We start from the raw sequence: 19,410 nt of genomic DNA on the forward strand, positions 1-19,410 counted from the left end.
GAGACCCCTCTGCTGCCCCCAGGCCTGCGGGAGGCTCAGCATCGTCCACCAGGCCTTTGCTCTGCTTCCCGAGACTCAGAATCCAGTGTCACCAACTCGGACGTCACGGAAACACCTCATTCTGTCCACATGGCCGCACCGAGCTGGTGGCTCAAGCCCTCGGCTGAAGGCTGGATGCCAACGACACTGTCCATTTCCCTTCCCTCTTCAGAGGGGCCCGAGGAACTCTGGTATAGCTCGTGTTCCAGAACGTTCCTCCCACAATGCAAGGGCATTGGACACAAGGTTTTCTTAAGTCGTCCTGAAAATGAATGGGAATGAAAACGACTGTTTAATCCTCGTTGGAGGGTGTTCTCTTCGGGATCAAATGAGCCATTTTCCAAAAGAAAAGCTGCTTGTGCTTTTGGCACCAGGATGCCAGTATCTAAGGAAGGACCTGAAATCCCGAAAGAGACGCTCACGGAACATCCCGCGGGCGACCTCAGACCTGGACTCTGCGGGGTCGGCGCCCCACCGAGCTTGGCGCGCGCGGGATGGAGTTGAGACGAGGGAACGTGTGGAATCTTAAGGGTGACGTCATCTTGACTATTTCCTGCCATACCCTGATTACCCTGGAGTCGTGGCAAGGACAATCCAACAGCGGTCATTTAATTCTGGAGAAGCATGAGAGACTTAAAGTCTCATTTATTCATGCATTTCTGTTACCATACAACCAACCAAGACGTTCTGGGTGCCTTCCACGACAATCCACCGCAAGGATCCTTAGAAATGTTAAGTTTATTGAGCACTTTTTGTCAGGTCGTGCCGACAAAATCCCATTGTGCCTCCTCCCTGCTCACTTTATTTCTGCTGTGTGAGTTCAGGGCCTGGACCAGAGTGCTGAGTTTTGTGATAGTCGTAGCTCCTCCACAGAGACAGGGAGCAAAGAGTCTGTATTTAATTTTAGAGACGAGAGTTTGAGACTTGGATTCCAGGTGGGCGTTCTACCGGAAGGATCTTCCTGGCGGGGCGAGCTCGTGGCCGCGTGCGTGGACCACCGGCCCGTGGGAAGGGGCCAGCAGGCTCAGTCCGCGTCTTCACAGCGCCCAGCGGGGCTGTGTAATCGCGGAATAAACGTTTGCTGACTGAGCACTGGTCAGTACGGTGCTGCGTCTCTGCTCTCTCTGTGCCGTCTCTGTGCCGTCCCGCGGCACACACGTTGGGGGGCCACCCTGGGGTCTGCCCGGCCTGAACCCTTCCTCTGACGGCGGCCTCCCCCACGCCCACACGGGTTAGTTCTCGGGGCCCCGGCTCCTCTGTGCACGGGGGACCCTGGAATGGAGAGGGGAGAAGCCCGTCTGCAGACAGAGGGGTCTCAGGAGAGTCTGGGTGCTGGGGGGGAGTGGGAGTATGGATGGGGGTAGGGGGCGGTCTTGTATCTGTCCCAACTCCATGTGATCTCTGACACCCTCTCTCCTGGACCCCTGGTCTTTTCTGGGGCCCCCTGAGACCCCTGGCCCTCTCCTGGGGCTCCCAGAGACCCCCGGCCCTCTCTTATGGCCCCCTGAAACCCCCTACCCTCTCCTGGGCCCCCTGAGTGCCCTGACTCTCGTCTGGGGCCCCCTGACACCCCCATCCCTCTCCAGAGGCCCCTGAGGCCCCCACTGGCTCTCTCCTGGGGCTCCCTGAGACCCCAGGCCCTCTTCTGTGCCCCCGAGTCCCCCTGCCCTCTCCTAGGCCCCTCTGTCTCCCTCGGCCCTCTCTTGGGACTCCCAGTGATTCCTGGCGCTCCCCTGGGGCCCCTGAGACCCCCCAAGCCCTCTTTTCAGGCCCCCATGAGACCCTAGCCCTCCCTCCTGGGGCCCTCAAAAGCCCCAGCCCTCTCCTGCGGCCCCCGAGACCCCCGCCTCATCCTCCTCCTCGAGGCCCCGCTCTGAGCTCCCGCAGTGAGTGTCTGGACCCTGCAGTCCCCAGGCTGAGCCTGAGGAGCCCTGGGCTGAGATCTCCTCCCCTCTGAGTCCCTGGGGTGGGGCCTCTGGGGTGGGCCGGGGACCCCAGGAACAGGCGGGGGGTCCTGGGAGGAGAGTGAGGGGACCAGAGGCCAGAACCTCCCCCAGAGCCCTGCCTGTGTCTCCCAGATGGGGAGGAGGTGGGGTGGAGCAGACAGGAGCCTGGAGGCTGGACGGGGAGGAAGTCGGGGCCTGGCACACGGGGACGGGCGGAGGGAACGGGCGAAGGAGCCCCCGGGACCGTGCGGGGCTCACACCCAGGGCAGCCACAGGCTGGCAGGTGGACTGCGCTGGACCTCGGGAGCCTGGGGGGCCAAGCAGGATGCACCCTGCCCACCGGGTCTCTTCAAAGCCCCCTGGGCCTCGGGGACCCTGTAGGAGCGAATCCCCGGGGCTGAGCTGAAGGAAGCAGACAGGCTGGAGGAGCAGATGCATGAGGCCAGGGCTGGCTGGTCTCCTGGCCTGCTCACCTGTCCTAGAGGAGGCCGTGGCTCTGCTCCCGTGGGGCCAGGCCCGGGCCACCCAGCGCGTGCCCTTCCTCACCCCCCGTGCCGGACCAGAGTGGGCCTCGTCCCAGCTCCGCACTCAGCCTGGGCCTGGAGCCCGCCTCCTCTCGGGGCGCCACAGGCAGGTCTGTCCCTCCCTCGGCGGCTCACAGACTCCTGTCCTGTCTGCTCTGCACTCGAGCCCACAAGTGTGGGTGTGCCGGGGCGGCTGTGACAGACGACCGCGCTGGCTTCAAACCACACGTGCATCCTGACAGGGCTGCAGGTCAGGAGGCAGACGGGGGTCTCCCGGGGCTAAAAGCCCCCTGTGGGCACGGCCGGTCCCTCCGGGGCTCCAGGGGGGAATGTGTCCTTGTCCTTCCAGCTTCTGGAGGCGTCCACGCCTCGTCTGAGGGCCCTCCTCCATCTGCACAGCCAGATGCTCAGCTACCTCAGAGCTTCCTGACTCCAACCTCGGGTGCTGTGCTCTCATCCTCGGACTCTGCCTCCTGATTATATGGACCCTTCTGAGGGTGGGCCACCCGGGTCATCTAGGATCAACTCCATCGCAGGATCCGAGACTTCACATCTGTAATTCCTTTCACCACTCAGATTCTGGAGATGAGGACGTGAACGTCCTTGGGAATATTATTGTCTACCACACGGGGATTAGGATGTGGACGTCTTTGGGGACATCATTCTGTGTACCACATAGGTATTAGGACATGGACGTCTTTGGGGACATTATTCTGTCCACCACACAGGGATCAGGACATGGACGTCTTTGGGGACATTATTCTGTCCACCACACAGGGATCAGGACATGGACGTCTTTGGGGACATTATTCTGTCCAACACATGGGGATCAGGACATGGATGTCTTTGGGGACATTATTCTGTGTACCACACGGGGATCAGGACATGGACGTCTTTGGGGACATTATTCTACCACACGGTGATCAGGACATGGATGTCTTTGGGGACGTTATTCTGTGTACCACACTACCCACATTCAGAACCCACAGGATGGCACAGTTAGGACGTCAGGTTTGGGAAGGTCTGTGTGGGATCAGGTACTGAGGGAGGAGCCCGGGGGCAGCGGGGCCCGTGGGTCCGCGTGTGTATAACAGTGTGTGGATAATGAAGTCATATAAAGGAAAGTGCTTCCGTCTTTAGGAAAGTTCACACACACCCATTCATCTGCTTGTCCAGAAGGGGTAGAGATTTTTTTTCAGTTATCTCCGAATGCTGAAATTTGGGGACAACTCAGAAAACACTCACCACCCTAAGGATGTACACAAATCTAAGGAAAACATCTTCCTGTTGCTCAAAGGGAAAGAGATCCCCCCCATTAACATCCCTTCAGAAAACTTAGAATTGTGCGGTTTCCTGGTCTCCCTGAAATGTATGCAAATCTCCTTAAAAGCTGAAGGGCGTCCCACCAGTTTGGCAGCCCAGGAATGTGAGTCTTGGGGCCCCGGAGCGTCAGGAAGGGGGTCTTGCCTCCTGGCTCTGGGGGAGTTTTTCTCCAAGAGTGAAGCTCCTGCTTGTCAAAAAGATGGGAGCAGCTTTCTTTTTCTTCTGGATAAAGACAGTGAACATGTGTGACGGGCTGCATCTGCCTGGCGGTATAAAAGTGAGGTTCCTCCCGCCTCTGCATCTCACAGCAGCTGCCTGTGATGCACATCACGTTCTAGTTTCCTGCCTGTTTGTGACAAAACGTGTTCTTTCTCCTCTACCTTTGTGGGGAGGTTTCTAGGTCGCCAGGAGAGTTTATTTCCACGACACTGCCGTGGGGAAAGCTAGACCTGGCAGCTGTGAACCTGTGGAAACACAGCGGATGGAGAAATTGCACCTGCTTCCTTAACCAGCCACTGTCTGCAGCACTTCTGCAGGGCGGCCGGCGCACGGAAGAGCCAGAAAGGCTGGTTTACAAACACAAGAGCAAAGTTTTACATATCTGGTAGCTGGCACATTCTGGCAGGGCGGTCCGTCCACAGGCCGCGCGACTGTGGACCTGGAACGGCTCAGAGCCGCGCCATCCAACGGCAGGCTCGGGCGGCCACCAGGCCCCCGCAGTCAAGAGCAGCAATCGCAGGGCCCGCCGAGGTGGGGGAGGCCCCGAGGTGGGGGAGGCCCCCCGAGGTGGGGGAGGCCTCGAGGTGGTGCCCGCTTCATCCTCGGGCTGACACGGTGCGGTCCCCCCGGCCTCCGCGTCCTGTCACCCTGGAAAAAGCTTCCTGAATTTGCCGTAAGCGGAGCTGCTCATGATGACCTTCACGTCGGCGGCCCCCGCCTCGGGGAACACCTCCACGTCCTGCACGGTGGCCTCGCGGTGCAGCCAGCTGCGGGGGAGGCGCGCGATGCGACACTGGTGAGGACCTAACGTGCTCACGGTGACCCTGCACCCCGAGGGCCGCAGCCCCCCGCCCCGCCCCCCCGAGCTCCTGCATTACTGGTGGGGCTCGCCATTACTGGTGGGGGTCGTTATACCGGGGAGTCGCTCTTACTGGGGGGGAGTTGTTGTTACTGGAATGTCCACGGGTGCGCATGGGCCTGGTGCTGCGCCTGAGGAATTCACTCCGATCGGCTGCAGCCACGCCGGCCGCTCAGAAACACGCAGCCCCTCTGCGCTCCTGGCGCCTCCCCGGCTCCTCCACACGTGAAGGGCCCCCCGCCCCCGCCGGGCTGACACACCTCAGCTGCGGCCCCGCCAGCCGGACGCGGAGCGTGAGGACCCGTCTCCCCGTCGCTCTCAAGACGGCGTCTTCCAGCCGGGCTTTCAGCTCCTCGAGCCCCTGGCCCAGCAGGGCGGACACGGCCAGGGCGTGCGGCTCCGCGGGGCTGTACCTGTGGGGGCCGGCAGACCGCTCAGTCGAGGGGCCACTGAGTGAGGGGGTCCCACCCGCCCAGGGGCCCCGACTGTGAGCGTCTCGGTCCGTCCCGGGAGAGGGCAGGGCCCCACCCTACGGGAAGACAAGGGAAGAGGAACGAGAAGGCTGGGGTGAAATATGGGGGTGCAGGGCTGAAGGGCTCAGAACACCCCAAAATGCACCGCTCTGGGGGCACGGCGAGCACGTGGAGCTGAAGGCATGTGACAGCAGGTGCCACAGGGCGCCCTGACCCCTTTTCCTCCTGCAGGCAGGAGACGAGCCGCCGCGTGGGAGGCGCCCTCGCCCCGGCCCAGGAGCCAAGCAGCGGCTCCTCAGCAGGCCCAGGCGGCCGGCCCGGAAAGAGAGGCTCGGCGGGCGGGGCGGCCGCGCTCCACTCACCCGGGCACCCGGTCCGCCTTGTTGTGGACCTCCACCACGGAGTCCAGGAGCCGCGCGGGCAGGCGCAGGCCCCGCAGAGTGGACAGAACGCTGGCCTTCTGCAGCTCGGTCTCGGGATGGCTCACGTCCCTCACGTGGACGATCAGATCCTGAGGACCAGACGGGCCGGGGGGTCGGACAGCTTTGGGGACACCGGTCCCCGGCCCCACGGGAGCCGCCACCCAGGCCCCGGACCGGGGCTCCGACGGGCACCGCATGCCCGGGGGGGATGGGAGATGCCCCCACGCAGTGCCCCCGACCTGGTGGGGGTGGGTGGGACCCGAGGGCGGGGGCTCCCCGAGACCACAGCTGGGCCGTGATGCACTGAGGCCCACCCAGCGCCCCTCACTCAGGTCCTGCCCCAGCCAGGCCCCTCCTCCTCCCACACCTGGACGGGCACCCCCATCGCCTCCCGCCACCCCACAGGGACCGGCTCTGCACCCCCAGACTCGCAACGAGGCTGCGACCAGCTGTGACCGACCGCCACCAGCCCCACCACCAGGGGCTTCACTTAAAGCTTTGGCTGTTTCACCCCTCTGTGAAATCTTAAAAGAAAAAGCTTATGTTATTTCACATTTTTAAGAATGCTTTCTTCCCTAATTTTAAACGTTTTAGAAGTAGGTTCCTGGGGCCGGCCCCGTGGCGTAGCGGTTAAGTGCACACGGTCCGCTGCTGGCGGCCCGGGTTCGGATCCCGGGCGCACACCGACCCACCGCTTGTCAGGCCATGCTGTGGCGGCGTCCCACATATAGTAGAGGAAGATGGGCACGGATGTTAGCTCAGGGCCAGTCTTCCTCACACACAGAAAAAAAAAGAAGTAGGTTCCTTCCACGAAATTTGGAAAATACAGAAAAGAAGAAGGAGAAAGCTGCATGTGATTCTGCCGCTGGAAAAAGGTGCTGTTTATCTTTTGGGGTATTCACTTCTGGGTTCTGTTTTCTTCTGGGAGCTGAACTTAAATTTTTCTTATGAATGTTTTATGTCAGAAGTTTTGGATTTCAGGAAGCCTGTAAAGACGGTGCAGAGGGTTTCACGTGGCCCTCGCCCCATCTGCTGTTGGCGCCTCTGACGTTACAGGGGCGCCTGTCACAAACGAGGGGCTGACAGGGGTACATCTCGTGACTAGACCCCAGGCCCTGTTCAGACTTCACTAGTCCCACCCCCACGAGCCTTGCATCCCGGACGCCATCCAACACCCTACCACACGTGGTCGTCGCGTCTCCCTGGGCCCCGCAGGGCGGTGACTCTTGAGTGCTGGACGGGCATTCTGCGGGATGCCCTCCGCTGCGCTTGTCTGGGTTTCCCTCACATTTACACAGGGCTATGGTTTTGGTGCAAGACCACAGGGAATGTGTCCTCATCACCTCACAAGGCTCCACGCACAAGCTGACCTGATGGATCGCTGCTGAGGGGCGGTCCAGGTTGCCCTGGACGGTGGCTCCTTCCTCTCTGCCATGTTTACTCTTGGAAGGGGTCACAGGGCAGGGCCAAACTCAGGGGGGGTTGGGTGCCAGCTCCTGAAGGGGCTGAGGGACCAGGCCCCTCTGGGGTGACATCCCGCATGAGGAGACCTGGGCCCGGGTTATGTCCTGCATGAGAGAACCCAGCCCCCGGTTGTATCCTGTGTGAGGGGACCCGGCCTCCGGTTGTGTCTTGCACTGGGGGACCCGGCCCCTGGTTGTGTCCTGCACTGGGGGACCTGGCCCCCGGTGTGTCCTGTGTGAGGGGACCCGGCCCCCGGTTGTGTCCTGCACTGGGGGACCCAGCCCCTGGTTGTGTCCTGTGTGAGGGGACCCGGCCCCTGGTTGTGTCCTGCACTGGGGGACCCGGCCCCCGGTGTGTCCTGTGTGAGGGGACCCGGCCCCCGGTTGTGTCTTGCACTGGGGGACCCGGCCCCTGGTTGTGTCCTGTGTGAGGGGACCCGGCCCCTGGTTGTGTCCTGCACTGGGGGACCCGGCCGCTGGTTGTGTCCTGTGTGAGGGGACCCGGCGCCTGATTGTGTTCTGAGCAAGGGGACTCAGGCCCTGGTTGTGTCCTGCACTGGGGGACCCAGCCCCCAGTGATGTCGTGTTGGAGGGGACCCGGCTCTGGGTAGTTTGGTGTTGAGGGAACTTGCTCCCTGGTTACATAGTGTTTGAGAGGACCTGGCCCCCCACTATGCTTGTCATCAGGGTAACCTGGCCCCGGACCACCGCACACTCACCGAGTGGGCCACGTCTTGCAGGGTGGCGGAGAAGGACTCGATCAGGCCATGGGGCAGCTGGGAGAGGAAGCCGATGGTGTCCACGTAGATGACAGTCATGTGGCAGGGCAGCAACCCCGCGTGGGCCGTGACATCCAGGGTGGCGAACAGCTGATCCCGGGGCTGGATGGCGGCGTCGCCTGTGAGCGCCTTCACCAACGTGGTTTTTCCTGGAAGTTGGGTCCCAAGGGGACACGCTACACGAGAGCCCTCCTCACACGGCTCCCTCCGCCCACTGCTGGCCCCAGGCTGGTCCAACGGTGTAGACGCAGGGGGAGAGTGATGGTGGAGATGAAGGGTGATGACCGAGTCAGGGCGTGAACAGTGTGTGTGTGAGCTGGGCTGGGTGTCCGTGTAGACGGAGGACACTGGTGTAGATGGAGGGGGAGAGCGATGGCGGAGATGAAGGGTGATGATCAAGTCAGGGCGTGAACAGTGTGTGTGTGAGCTGGGCTGGGTGTCCGTGTAGACGGAGGGCACTGGTGTAGACGGAGGGGGAGAGCGATGGCGGAGATGAAGGGTGATGACCGAGTCAGGGCGTGAACAGTGTGTGCGTGAGCTGGGCTGGGTGTCCGTGTAGACGGAGGGCGCTGGTGTAGATGGAGCGGGGTGGTGTAGACAGGCAGGGGCTGTGTGCCTCAGGTGGCCCCAGAGGACATCCCCTCTGCTCGGCCTTCCTGACAAAATGGACCTCTCTGTCCACCTGACCCCAGTGTCCAGGGCTCACACCAGTAACTGGCTGCCCAGCGGGGGCCTATTGGTGGCCACTGGCTTCAATCCCGCCAAAGGTCGACCAGAAGGTGGGGGTGATTTCTGTCCTGGGCTGACCAGCTTGGACAGCTCAGCCTCGACACATGGGCACGTTCACCACACACGTCACAGGACACCAAGCACCCTGGCTGGGGGACACGTCATCTCATCTCAGAAATAGAGAATGGCTTTGCCCATGACGAAGATGCCCACAGCTATTTGTCCGGCACAGCCGGGCAGGAGTATTCTAGATTTCCTAAAGGTATGAATTTACACATTTATGATTGTTTTAAGCCTAGATGTACCCACAGCCTCTTGTTCCAGGTTTTGTGGGAAGTTACCCTCCTCTTTTGGACGCAGACCATAAGCTCCTTGAGGATGTGGAGCTGGTCGCATCATGTCGGTATTTTCCAAGCTCACAGAGGGGGCTGGACCGCACAGGAGCTCAGCAAACACTTGCCGAGTGAATAACGAAGGTGAAGAGGTGAACTTGGGGTGCTCTTCATTCCTCTAAGGGTGCCTGTCACTCCAAGGCTTTGTGACTCGGAAAGAAACCCAAGGTTCTGTCTCCTACATAAGACTCCACTTCACAGGCATGTTCAGATAAACCTTAAAACGTACGTGAAGTGACAGTCTATAAAATCTGAATTGCCTTTATCTTCTAAGAGCACGTCTACTGTAAATGGACTAAAAATGTCAATTTTTTTCTATTGCTCAGAGTTGGGAAACATCCATAACAAAAGGGTGTCTGGCCACTGTCTGATACTCAATGGACACATTAGTGACTTGACAGGGGTCCGTGGACCCCGAAAAGCTGTGGACACGTGGTTCACACTTTGTGGTGTGTTCTCATTATCGGCTCTCTCTCGGTGGACCCTGCAGGTTGTCGTGTTTGCAGATTTCCCTCAAATACAGCAGCCCGGCACCAGGGCGGGAGGACCCGCGTCCCACCCTGGACCTGTGCTCACCGCAGTTGGTGTAGCCCACCACGGAGATCACGGGGAACTCCCGCCGCCTGCGCTGTGTCCCCAGGAGGTGCCGCTTCTTCCTGAGTCTCTCCAGGGCCTTCCGGATCTTCATCTCCTTCTCCTTGAAGAGACGCTGTTGCACCTGCACGAAGGATTCTCCTAAAAACACCCATGGTGGTGAGTCAGTGCGCAGACATGGGAGGAAGAAGACACAAGAGCAAATGCACCACGGGGTGGGGCGTGGGGGACGTGGACAAGCGAGCAGACTGTACCACGGGGTGGGGCGTGGGGCATGTGGACAGGCATGTGCTTGGGCCACGGGGGTGTGGCATGGGGGACGTGGACAGGGGTACACTTAGGCCGCGGCGACCCTCCTAGCCTGCTCCCCCTGGCTGCTGCCACCCCGACACCTTCCCCCTCTGAGAGACGGCTCCGCCCAGTGGAAGGCGGCCTCACCTCTGACTTCTGCCCTCTGAGGTCACCTGGGCTCCCCTTTACTGGCGAGGAAGTAAGAGCCTAGGGTGGAAGCCTCAGAAGGAGAGCCCCCCATGATTTCCACAGGGGACTGAGAGGTGCCCCAAAGGTCTGTCCACGTCCTGACCCCCAGGACCTGGGAAGGGGAGCTTATCAGGAAACAGGATCTTTGCAGATGTGATTGAGTGAAGGATGGAGATGAGGGCGTCCTGGAGGAGGGTGGCCCTAAATCCAATGACAGTGTCCTCATCAGAGACAGAAGAGGAGACACAGACACAGAGGAGAAGCCACGTGGAGACGGAGGCAGAGACGGGAGGGAGGCGGCCACCAGCCCAGGGACGCCTGGAGCCCCAGAAGCTGGAAGAGGCAGGAAGGACCCTCCCCTGAACCCTCTGGAGGGAGCACGGCCCTGTGACCCCTTCATCTCAGACATCCGGTCTCCAGGATGGGGGAGGATGAATTCCTGGGGTTTAGGTCCCCAGCTTTGTGGTCCTTTGTCACGGCCACCCCAGGGGACCACCTCGCTCCCTTGTAGGTTTGAATGTGACAAGAGGCGAGGCCCACGTGCAGCCCTCGCCCCATCAACATCTTTCGGGGACGTCGTCCCTTCCTAGGGGTGGCTTCCGTGACAACCCCCTTGTCATGTGACAACCCGTGACAAGACCGGGGACACATTACCTGACCCCATGATGTAGCGCGAGCCCCCTGCTCGTCCGTCCAGGCTGGCAGTGTCGTTTCTCAGGCTGGACCTGGCGTGGAAGGGGGCAGGTCAGTAGACGGGGCCGACGCACCTGCCCATCCAGCTGAAGCGGAGCAGGCCCGACACGACCGAGGTGAGGGCAGGACACAACTCGGGTGGGGCCTCTGTGTGGGGACACTGAGCGCACCGGGGTCCTCCCTCCACGTGGGCCTTCACCGTCGGAGACGGAGGTCCCACAACGGAATGCAGGTCCTCATGGGGGGGACGTGCCTGGCGGGGGTGCTGCTCAGACACCTGACAAGCTACAATGTCCAGGCGGGCGCAGCCAGCCACGCTCTGTCCTTACTGCACCCGGGCACCGGTCAAACTCACGAACACGAGAAGGGGGTCCCATGTCTGTCCCAAGACCTGGTGCCCTCCGAGTACCTGAGGAGGGGGAGCTCGGCCAGCGCCACCTGAAGCCGGGCCTCCTTGGTCCGGGCGTTGCAGCGGAAGATGTGGAGAACCACCGTGAACCGGTCGAACACCTGCACGCCCCAGGCGGCTTCCAGTTCTTTCTGGAAAAGGAGGGAGCGCAAGCGAGGGATCTGCATGGGACGCCAGGCCCATTGCGGGACCTCAGGCTTGGGTGGACATGACGCTGTCCCCAGATCCTGTGCCCTTGTCTGCCCCGCGTGGCGGGAGGCTGACCCGACTCCCTCAGCCCGCTGAGATCACAAGGTACCTTGGTGGGCGTGCCCATCCTCTCCACGTTCAGAAAGACGGCTGTGATCTCAGGCGATCCTCTAATTCTCTCTAGGGGAAAGAGAAGGACCCATCACAGGTCTGCCCTCCCACGGACGTGTCGCGGGACCAACCTGCATGTCGTTGGCTGTGTTCACGGACATCCCCGAGTCTGGGCACAGTACTCGGGAGGTCGGGAGGTGGGAGAGGGGTCGGACAGGGTCCATCTTCAGGGGTGTGGGGCTACGCACACGGAGGTCACACAACCCCGCATCTAAGACTCGGGGTGACACAGATGGGCGGTGAGCATGCTCCCTCTGCACGTCTACAGGGCTCGCTGCTCTGAACTGCGAACCGACAGGGGTTTAGGGTGGGGACTGTCGGGGGGCCATGGAGGGCTTGATTTACATGCAGGCCCCACAGCATGGGGCGCTGAGAGCAGGTGGCATGCAGCCTGGAAGGAGGGTGGGCTGGGCTGCGGGCCACAAGGCAGCTTCCACCCTCCTCTAAACTGTCCCGACGGTGCCCCCAGGGCCTCACTGAGGTTCTGGTCCGGGTGGCGGCTTTCCCCAGGTTCCCGTGAGGCTGCCTCCATCTGCCCCAGACAGCCCCACTGTCGTTCCGTTACTCTGGGGAGGAAGAGAGGACAGGAGGGGACGGGAACACGTGTGCTGGACCCACCTGTCAGGTGCTCCAAGGTCCCTTTGCCGAAGATGAGCTTCCTGTCGGGCGTCTTCGTGGGCACCACCATCGTCTCCACCACCGACCAGTTGTCCAGCGTGTGGACCAGCGCTTTTGCCTCCGCCACTTGCCACTCGGCTTTGGGGAGAGATGGGGACAGTGTGAGGGACGCATCCCTGTGGGGTCGGCCCCGGGCCCCATCCGGCCCTGCCCGGTGCACCCTGGCCAGATCGCCAGGCCGGGGTGGCTGCCTATGCTTGTGTGGAGGTCCTCTGCGACAGCACCACATCGGCATCTGTTCTGAAACACAACTGTTCTTTTAGGCACAAGTGGCAGGCAGGGGAGGACAGAGGCGAGGGGAGCGGGAGGGGGCGCCGGAGCCGAGCAGGATGCAAGGACAGCCCCTCCTCACATTGGCATCACGCTTGGTGACAGACGTCTGCTCAGTGAGCCCGTGGTCTGCTGTGACCCACTCCATGGCATCTCCTGTGAGGTGGCCCCTGAGGGCCCAGGGAAGCTGCCAGACTCCCCGAGGGTGGCTGTGAGCCCCCGTGGGTGAGGAGCAGGCGTTCCCAGACACTGGTGCCAGCCTGGCCCCAGAGGCTGCCTTTGCTGAGCCTGGCACGGGGAAGACAGCATCCACGCAGGGCCCACGGCCACCAACAGAGAGGATGAAGTGTGGGACGGGGTAAGGGGCATGGGGAAGGCTCCAGGAGTGGCCCAGGCGGTGACAGGAGGTGCCCAGTGACAGGAGCCGAGGGCACTAGGGGGCCTGGGCCGGGCCGTGGGGTTGAGGACCAATCACGTAAGAGCTGCCCGATCACAGGTTCTCCTTCTGACAGTCACTCCTGAGGAGGAAGATGGTGCAGGGCAGCCCAAGACGCTGTGCTCACGGACCACAGGCACCAACGCGTCCTGGGGCTTTGAGCCCTGACTGTGGGGGATGGGGCTGAGACGGGGTCTAGAGGGGATGGGAGCCTGGGGGCTGTGACCGGGGAGGACAGCTCAGCAGGCCTCCGGGTGAGTTTTCTCATTAGACGCGTAGTTGGTGCTCCCTGAGCCCCAAGTGAGGTGGGCCTCCCTCCTGAGCCGTTCCCGCCCTAATCCCTCCCACTTCACAACCAGACGGCCCTCTCCCCACGGCCCCCAGCCCCGTCCATAAGGCTGCCCCTTGCAGCAGAAGCTCACAGAGGAGCCGCCCTGTCATTCCTGTGCCTTCTGCTCTGTTATCCCCACTCAGCAACTCTGGGTGCTGCTGTCTTTGGGGCAGCCTTGTGAATGCTAGGTCACTTCACCCTCCTCAGAGCTCACGGCACAGTGAGGAAACTGAGGCAGGAGAGGAGGATGGGAGTGACAAGGCTGGTGAGTACGAGCCAGGCTCCAGGTCAGGATCCAAGACCACGGGGCGGGGTTCTCAAGCTCTGCTCAGTGGGGGGCAGGGTCCCCCATCCTCTGTGCTGTGGGGGGAGTTCTCCATTCTCTGTGCCATGGGGAGGCAGGGTCCCCCATCCCCTTGGCTGTGGGGAGGCAGGGTCCCCCATCCTCTGGGCTGAGGGGAGGTATGATCTTCTGGGGTTTGACTCCTGATGGGCCCCGCCGGTCTTCCCCACCCCCACCCTCCTGGTCGCTCATGTCAGGCCCTTGGGGTCATCCCTGACGTGCCCCATGGCCCATCAGCAAACCCTGCAGGTGCTGTCTTTCCCGACCTCCATGGGGCCGTCTCAGCTCCACCGGGGGTCACTGCGCACCCTCCCTGCTCCTTCAGGCCACTCCCACAGCCACCAGCCTGGGGTCTGGTCAAAAGGCTGCGTCAGACCCCACCTCCTCACCCTGGGCACCCGCTCCGTGGAAAAGAAAACCGAGAAGCACTGTGAGTTTCACAGCCCAGCGGCTCAGGCCACTGCAAGACTGAGACCTAAACAGGACTAGAGAATCCTTCCCCTCCCCGCTCACCACATCACTAAGGCCCATGTACTGCAGTTCCTTTTACCTGGTTCATCACGCCCGGCTACCAAGAAAAAATTAGTCCCACCAGAAAGCAAAAGACGCAATGTGCAGACAGAGGCGAGCGTGAGAACCACACTCAGACGTGGCAGGTATGTGGGAGCTATCAGACTGGGAATTAACACAACTGTGACTGATATGCGTGATAAAGTAGACAGCAGGCTAGAAAACATGGGCAACGTGAGCAGAGAGATGGAAACCCTAAAACAGAACCAAAAGGAAATGCTCAAGGTCAAAGCAGTGCAACAGGAATGAAGAGTGCCTTTGACGGGCTTGCTAGCAGGCTGGGCGTGGCTGAGGAAAAAATCTCTGAGCTTGAGGATATGACAGTAGTGGAAACTAAACACTTCCGTCTGTGGAAGATGTTGTGGAGAGAGAAGTCAAGACACAGACTGGGAGAAAATATCTGCAGACACATCTGATAAAGGAGTCTTCTCCAAAATATACAAGGAACTCTCAAAACTCAATAATAAGAAAACAACTTGATTAAACAATGGGCCAAAGAGCTGAACAGACACCTCACCAAACAAGACATACTGCTGGAAACTAAGCACGTGAAAAGACGCTCCTCATCTTATGTCGTCGTCAGGGAAACGCAAATCACAACAACGATGAGACACCACCACACACCGATTAGAGTGGCCAAAATCCAGAACACTGAGGACACCAAATGCTGGTGAGGATGTGGAGCGACAGGAACTCTTATTCTTTGCTGGTGGGAATGCAAGATGGCACAGCCACTCTGGAAGACAGTGTGGCAGTCTCGTACAAAACTACACATACTCTCACCATACGATCCTGGGATTTACCCAAACGAGCTGAAACCTTGTGTCCACACGAAAACCTGCACAGGGATGTTTATAGCAGCTCAGAAGCAACCACGGTGTCCTGCAGTGGGTGAATGCATAAGCAAACCACGGTCCATCCAGACAATGGAATATTATTAGCACTAAAAAAAAAAAAGAGCTATCAAGCCATGAAAAGATGTGCAGGAACTTAAATGCACGTTACTAAGTGGAAAGAGCCAATCTGAAAAGGCTGCATAGTATATGATTCCAACTCTATGCACTCTGAACAAAGGCAAAACTATGGAAACATTACAAAGATCCATGGTTGCCAGGGGTTGGGGGAGGGAGGGGGGCAGTGAAGGATGAGGAGGAGGAGCACAGAGGACTTTTAGGGCAGTGAGACTATTCTGTGTGGTACGCTAATGGTGGATGCATGTTATCACACATCTGTCCAAACCCCCAGAATGTACAGCACCAAGAGTGAGCCCTAAGGGAAACTACGGACTCTGGGTGACCATGATGTGTCAACGGAGGTTCATCAATTGTGACAAATGCACCGTGTGGTGGGCGATATTGATCATGGGGGAGGCTGTGTGGGGGGCAGAAGGTCTATGGGAAGTCTCTGTACCTTCCTCTCAATTTTGCTGTGAAACTAAAACTGCTCTTAAAAAAGTCTTTAAGAAAAAAAAGAACGAAGCACTGACACAGCTAGAACATAGATGAACCTCGAAAACATGTCAGCGAGAGAAGCCAGACACAAAAGACCACAGCCCGTCCGACTGCACTTAGATGAAATGTCCAGCACGGCAAATCCACAGGGGCAGCCAGCAGACCAGTGGCTGCCAGGGCCTGGGTGGGGGAGCGTGGGCAGGGTCTGCTACTAAGGGCACAGGGTCTGCTTCTGGAGTGTGGAAAGTGTTCTGGAACTAGACAGAGGCGTGGCTGCACAAGACTGATGTGCTGCTACTGGACTGTGCCTTCAGAATGGTTAACTGTATGCCGTGTGAACCGCATCTCAGTAAAGCTCTAACAAAAGGGAGAAGAGGAAGAGAATAAAAAGAACCCCACCCCATCGGGTGCCTCCTCTGCTCAACACCCAGTGCACTCGTCAAAACCCACGTCCTGACGTGGCCTACAGGATCGGGAGTGACTCGGCTCCAACCGCCCCCCAGCAGCCAGCTGTCAGGGGTCCTGGGGGACCCCGGGACGTGCTCCCATGAGGCCCCGCCTCTGCACACTGCCCCCAGCCACCTGTTTGCTGCTCCCTCCACCTCGGGGTCTGGTCTTCCCGGGTCAGGCAGGACCACCCTGCTGAGAGGGGGTAAGCTCCTAACCGCCTTCCTCTCCCTGCCCGCCCTTAGCGCTTAGGCCCCAGCGGGGCTTCTGCCCGCTGTGTCTGCTGTCCCCCCGGCTGTCCCCTTGCCTCCACGGTGCAGGCCCAGCGGGCTGCCACTGAATGGCTGATGATGAATGTCCTGGGGAGGCAGCTTCTCAGGGTAGGCAGCTTCTCAGGGGCGGCTGCCAAGGGTCTGCTGTTTCTTCACAGTTTGCATAAAGAGTACGTTGAACGTTTTTGGGCACGATCTTTGTTTAGTGTTCAGTGATGACAGAATGAAAATGCTCGCCCATAAAAGACTAAGGCTTGTGACACACACCGTGCACAGAGGTTTTGGAGTTTTGTGAGATTCTCTTCCTTCGAAGATGGGGACAAGGAGACAACACTACAGGCCGGAGGAGAGGGAGAGCAGACGGGGCTGGACCAGGAGCGCAGGCGGAAAGCGGAGAGGGCCCAGGAGCTGCTGCGCGCAAGGGGAAGGCGCGCCCCCACCCCAAATCAGGAAGAACTTCAAGACGAGGCAGCAGGGGCTGAGGCTGCTTCACGCTGGCCCGGGGGCAGGTTTGGGGGCAACCGGGATGCAGCGGGTTCTGCTCAGCCCTCCGAGCCCCGCCCCAAAGCCCAGCCCCCGAGTCCCCCATACGAGTTCCAGCCCTCGAAGCCCCGCCCCTCGAAGTCTCCGCCCCGAATCCCCGCCCCCTCGGCCTCCCTGCCCTATGAGTGCCAGCACTCGGACTCTCCGCCCCCAGAAGCCCCGCCCCTCAGCCACTGCGCCCTATGAGCGCCAGCCCTCGGGGGGGGTGTCTCCGCCCCCATAAGCCCCGCCCCCGGAGCCTCCCCGCCCTATGAGTGCCAGCCTTCGGAGTCCCGCCCACAGCCCCGCCCATCTAAGTCTCCGCCCCCGCGGCTCCGTCCCCCGCGGCTCCGCTCCCGGTCACCTCGGGTCAGCTGCGGCTTCCCGGGTCCCCACTTGACCTCAGGGTGAACCAAGCACACGCGCTGGGCCCCCGCCGGCAGCAGAGGGTCCCTCCTCAGCAGCTCCTCCTCCTCCTCTTCCTCCTCCTCCGCATCTTCTGGCTCCTCCTCCTCCTCCTCCTCTCCCGCTCGGCTTCTCCGGCCATCCGCCCGTGGGCCCCGCCCGCCGCCCCCTCGCCCCACCAGGCCCCCGGGGCCCCCCGGGCCGAAGGCGGCGAGCGCGCGCCCCGGGCAGGGCGGCAGCGACACGGCGGCCCTGAGAGCCGGGCGGCGGCGGACCACGCGGGAGAGCCATGGCCCCGGGCGGACGGCGGCCCGCAGGGCCCACATCCCGCGTCCGCCGGAACGCAGTGGGCGGGGCCCCGGGGCGTGCTCCCGTGCGGGCTCCCCATTGGCCGCCCGCGTCACGTGCTCGCCGCCGCCTGATTGGCGCGCGCGGTCCGCCGGGGAGGCTGGTGTCCGGATGCCGCCGTCGGGGATGCGCTCCGCTTCGGCGGGGTGATCCGGGCGGACCCCGCGCCAGGTAGCGCTGCGAGCGGGCCCCGCACCCCACCTCCGCGGGCGCGCCCCACCCCGCGCCTCCCCGCGGCGGGCTTCGGCCTCCGCGCAGGTCGGGGTCCGGTCCTGGGGGTCCAGTCCCGTTCCCCGGGTCGCGAACTCTGCCTTGGGGGTCCAAGTGCGGCCCCGGGGTCCCAGATCCGCCCTTGGGGAGGCCTAGTGCGTCCCCGGGATCCCAGATCCTGCCTTGGGGGTCCGAGTGCGGCCCCGGGGTCCCAGATCCTGACTTGGGGGTCCAAGTGCGGCCCCGGGGTCCCAGATCCGCCCTTGGGGAGGCCTAGTGCGTCCCCGGGATCCCAGATCCTGCCTTGGGGATCCGAGTGCGGCCCTGGGGGCCCCAGATCCAGCCATGGGGGTCTGAGCCCGGCCCCGGGGTCCCAGATCCTACCTTGTGGGTCCAAGTGTGGCCTCGGGGGTTCTAGATCCTGCCTGGGGGGGTCTCCGAGTGCAGCCCTGGGGACCCCAGATCCTGCCTTGGGGGGTCCGAGTCGGGGCCCGGGGAGCCCAGATCCTGCCTTGTGGGTCCTAGTGCGGCCCCGGGGGCCCAGATCCTGCCTTGGGGGTCTGATCGCAGCCCCGGGGGGCCCAGATCCTGCCTTGTGGGTCCTAGTGTGGCCTCGGGGGCCCAGATCCTGCCTTGGGGGTCTGAGTGCGGCCCTGGGGGCCCCTGATCCTGCCTTGTAGGTCCGAGTGTGGCCCAGGGGTCCCAGACTCTTCCTTAGAGGGTCTGAGTGTGGCCCCAGGGGTCCGAGCCAGTTGCTGGGGTCCAGAACTCTGCCTTGGAGTCTCCTGCCTGGCCCCAGGGATTCTGAAGTCTGCATTGATAGCTTGAGTGTGGCCCCGGGAGTCCTGAACCCTTTCTTGGGGTCTGAGCCTGTTCCTGGGGTCCCAGACCTTGCCTTGGGTATTCAATGTGGTCTTCAGGGGTCCTGAACTCTGCTTGGGGGTTCCGAATCTGGCCCTGGGGGATTCTGCAATCTGCTGCTAGCCTGAGTGTGGCCCCCAGGGTCCTGAACCCTGCATTGGAGTCTCCAGTCCTGCCCTGGGGGCTCCAAAGTCTGCGTTGGTAGCCTGAGTGCAGCCCCCGGGGGTCCCAGGCTCTGCCTTGGAGTTCCAAATCCGCCTGGTGGATGTGGCTTGGGAAATGGTAGCAGAGCCCTCTGGGTCCATCAGAAAGCGAGGGTAGGCTGGTTCTGAGGAGCGTCCTCCCATTGGGACTGGCAGTTGTATTCTCCAGACAACATTCAGAAAGTACAGTGTTGAAAGGTCGCAGGAATCCCAGCCTCACTAGACCCTTCTTGTTTTCACGGGAGAACAATGTTAATTGAAATGTTCCTTTTTTTCCCCCCCGCAAAGCCCCAGTAGGTAGTTGTATGTCATAGCTGCACATCCTTTTAGTTGCTGTATGTAGGATGCAGCCTCAGCAT

General features: G+C 61.3%; 1 protein-coding gene across 1 annotated transcript; it reads right to left on the reverse strand.

Moving 5' to 3' along the window:
* Positions 1 to 4,598: 4,598 nt before the first annotated feature.
* On the reverse strand, positions 4,599 to 17,759 carry GTPBP6 (GTP binding protein 6 (putative)). Its single transcript, XM_058535352.1, has 10 exons — positions 17,389 to 17,759; positions 12,323 to 12,460; positions 11,643 to 11,713; positions 11,345 to 11,475; positions 10,897 to 10,967; positions 9,745 to 9,903; positions 7,988 to 8,196; positions 5,746 to 5,894; positions 5,171 to 5,323; positions 4,599 to 4,818 (listed from the first exon to the last, which is right to left on the reverse strand). Exons 1-10 carry the CDS (start codon positions 17,753 to 17,755, stop codon positions 4,695 to 4,697), a joined length of 1,572 nt encoding a protein of 523 aa, XP_058391335.1. The 5' UTR covers positions 17,756 to 17,759; the 3' UTR covers positions 4,599 to 4,694.
* Positions 17,760 to 19,410: the final 1,651 nt, after the last annotated feature.

This window comes from Diceros bicornis, chromosome X (genome assembly GCF_020826845.1).
Source record: "Diceros bicornis minor isolate mBicDic1 chromosome X, mDicBic1.mat.cur, whole genome shotgun sequence".
Lineage (NCBI taxonomy): Eukaryota > Metazoa > Chordata > Mammalia > Perissodactyla > Rhinocerotidae > Diceros > Diceros bicornis.

What these genes read in the sequence shown, in the direction of transcription:
- GTPBP6 (XM_058535352.1), bottom strand. Translation starts at nt 17,755, where the DNA reads ATGTGGGCCCTGCGGGCCGCCGTCCGCCCGGGGCCATGGCTCTCCCGC. An exon ending in GGATGGGCACGCCCACCAAG is followed by an intron (nt 11,476 to 11,642) that starts GTACCTTGTGAT and finishes CTCCTTTTCCAG; the next exon opens with AAAGAACTGGAAGCCGCCTG. An exon ending in CTGGCGGGGCCGCAGCTGAG is followed by an intron (nt 4,819 to 5,170) that starts GTGTGTCAGCCC and finishes CCTCCCCCGCAG; the next exon opens with CTGGCTGCACCGCGAGGCCA.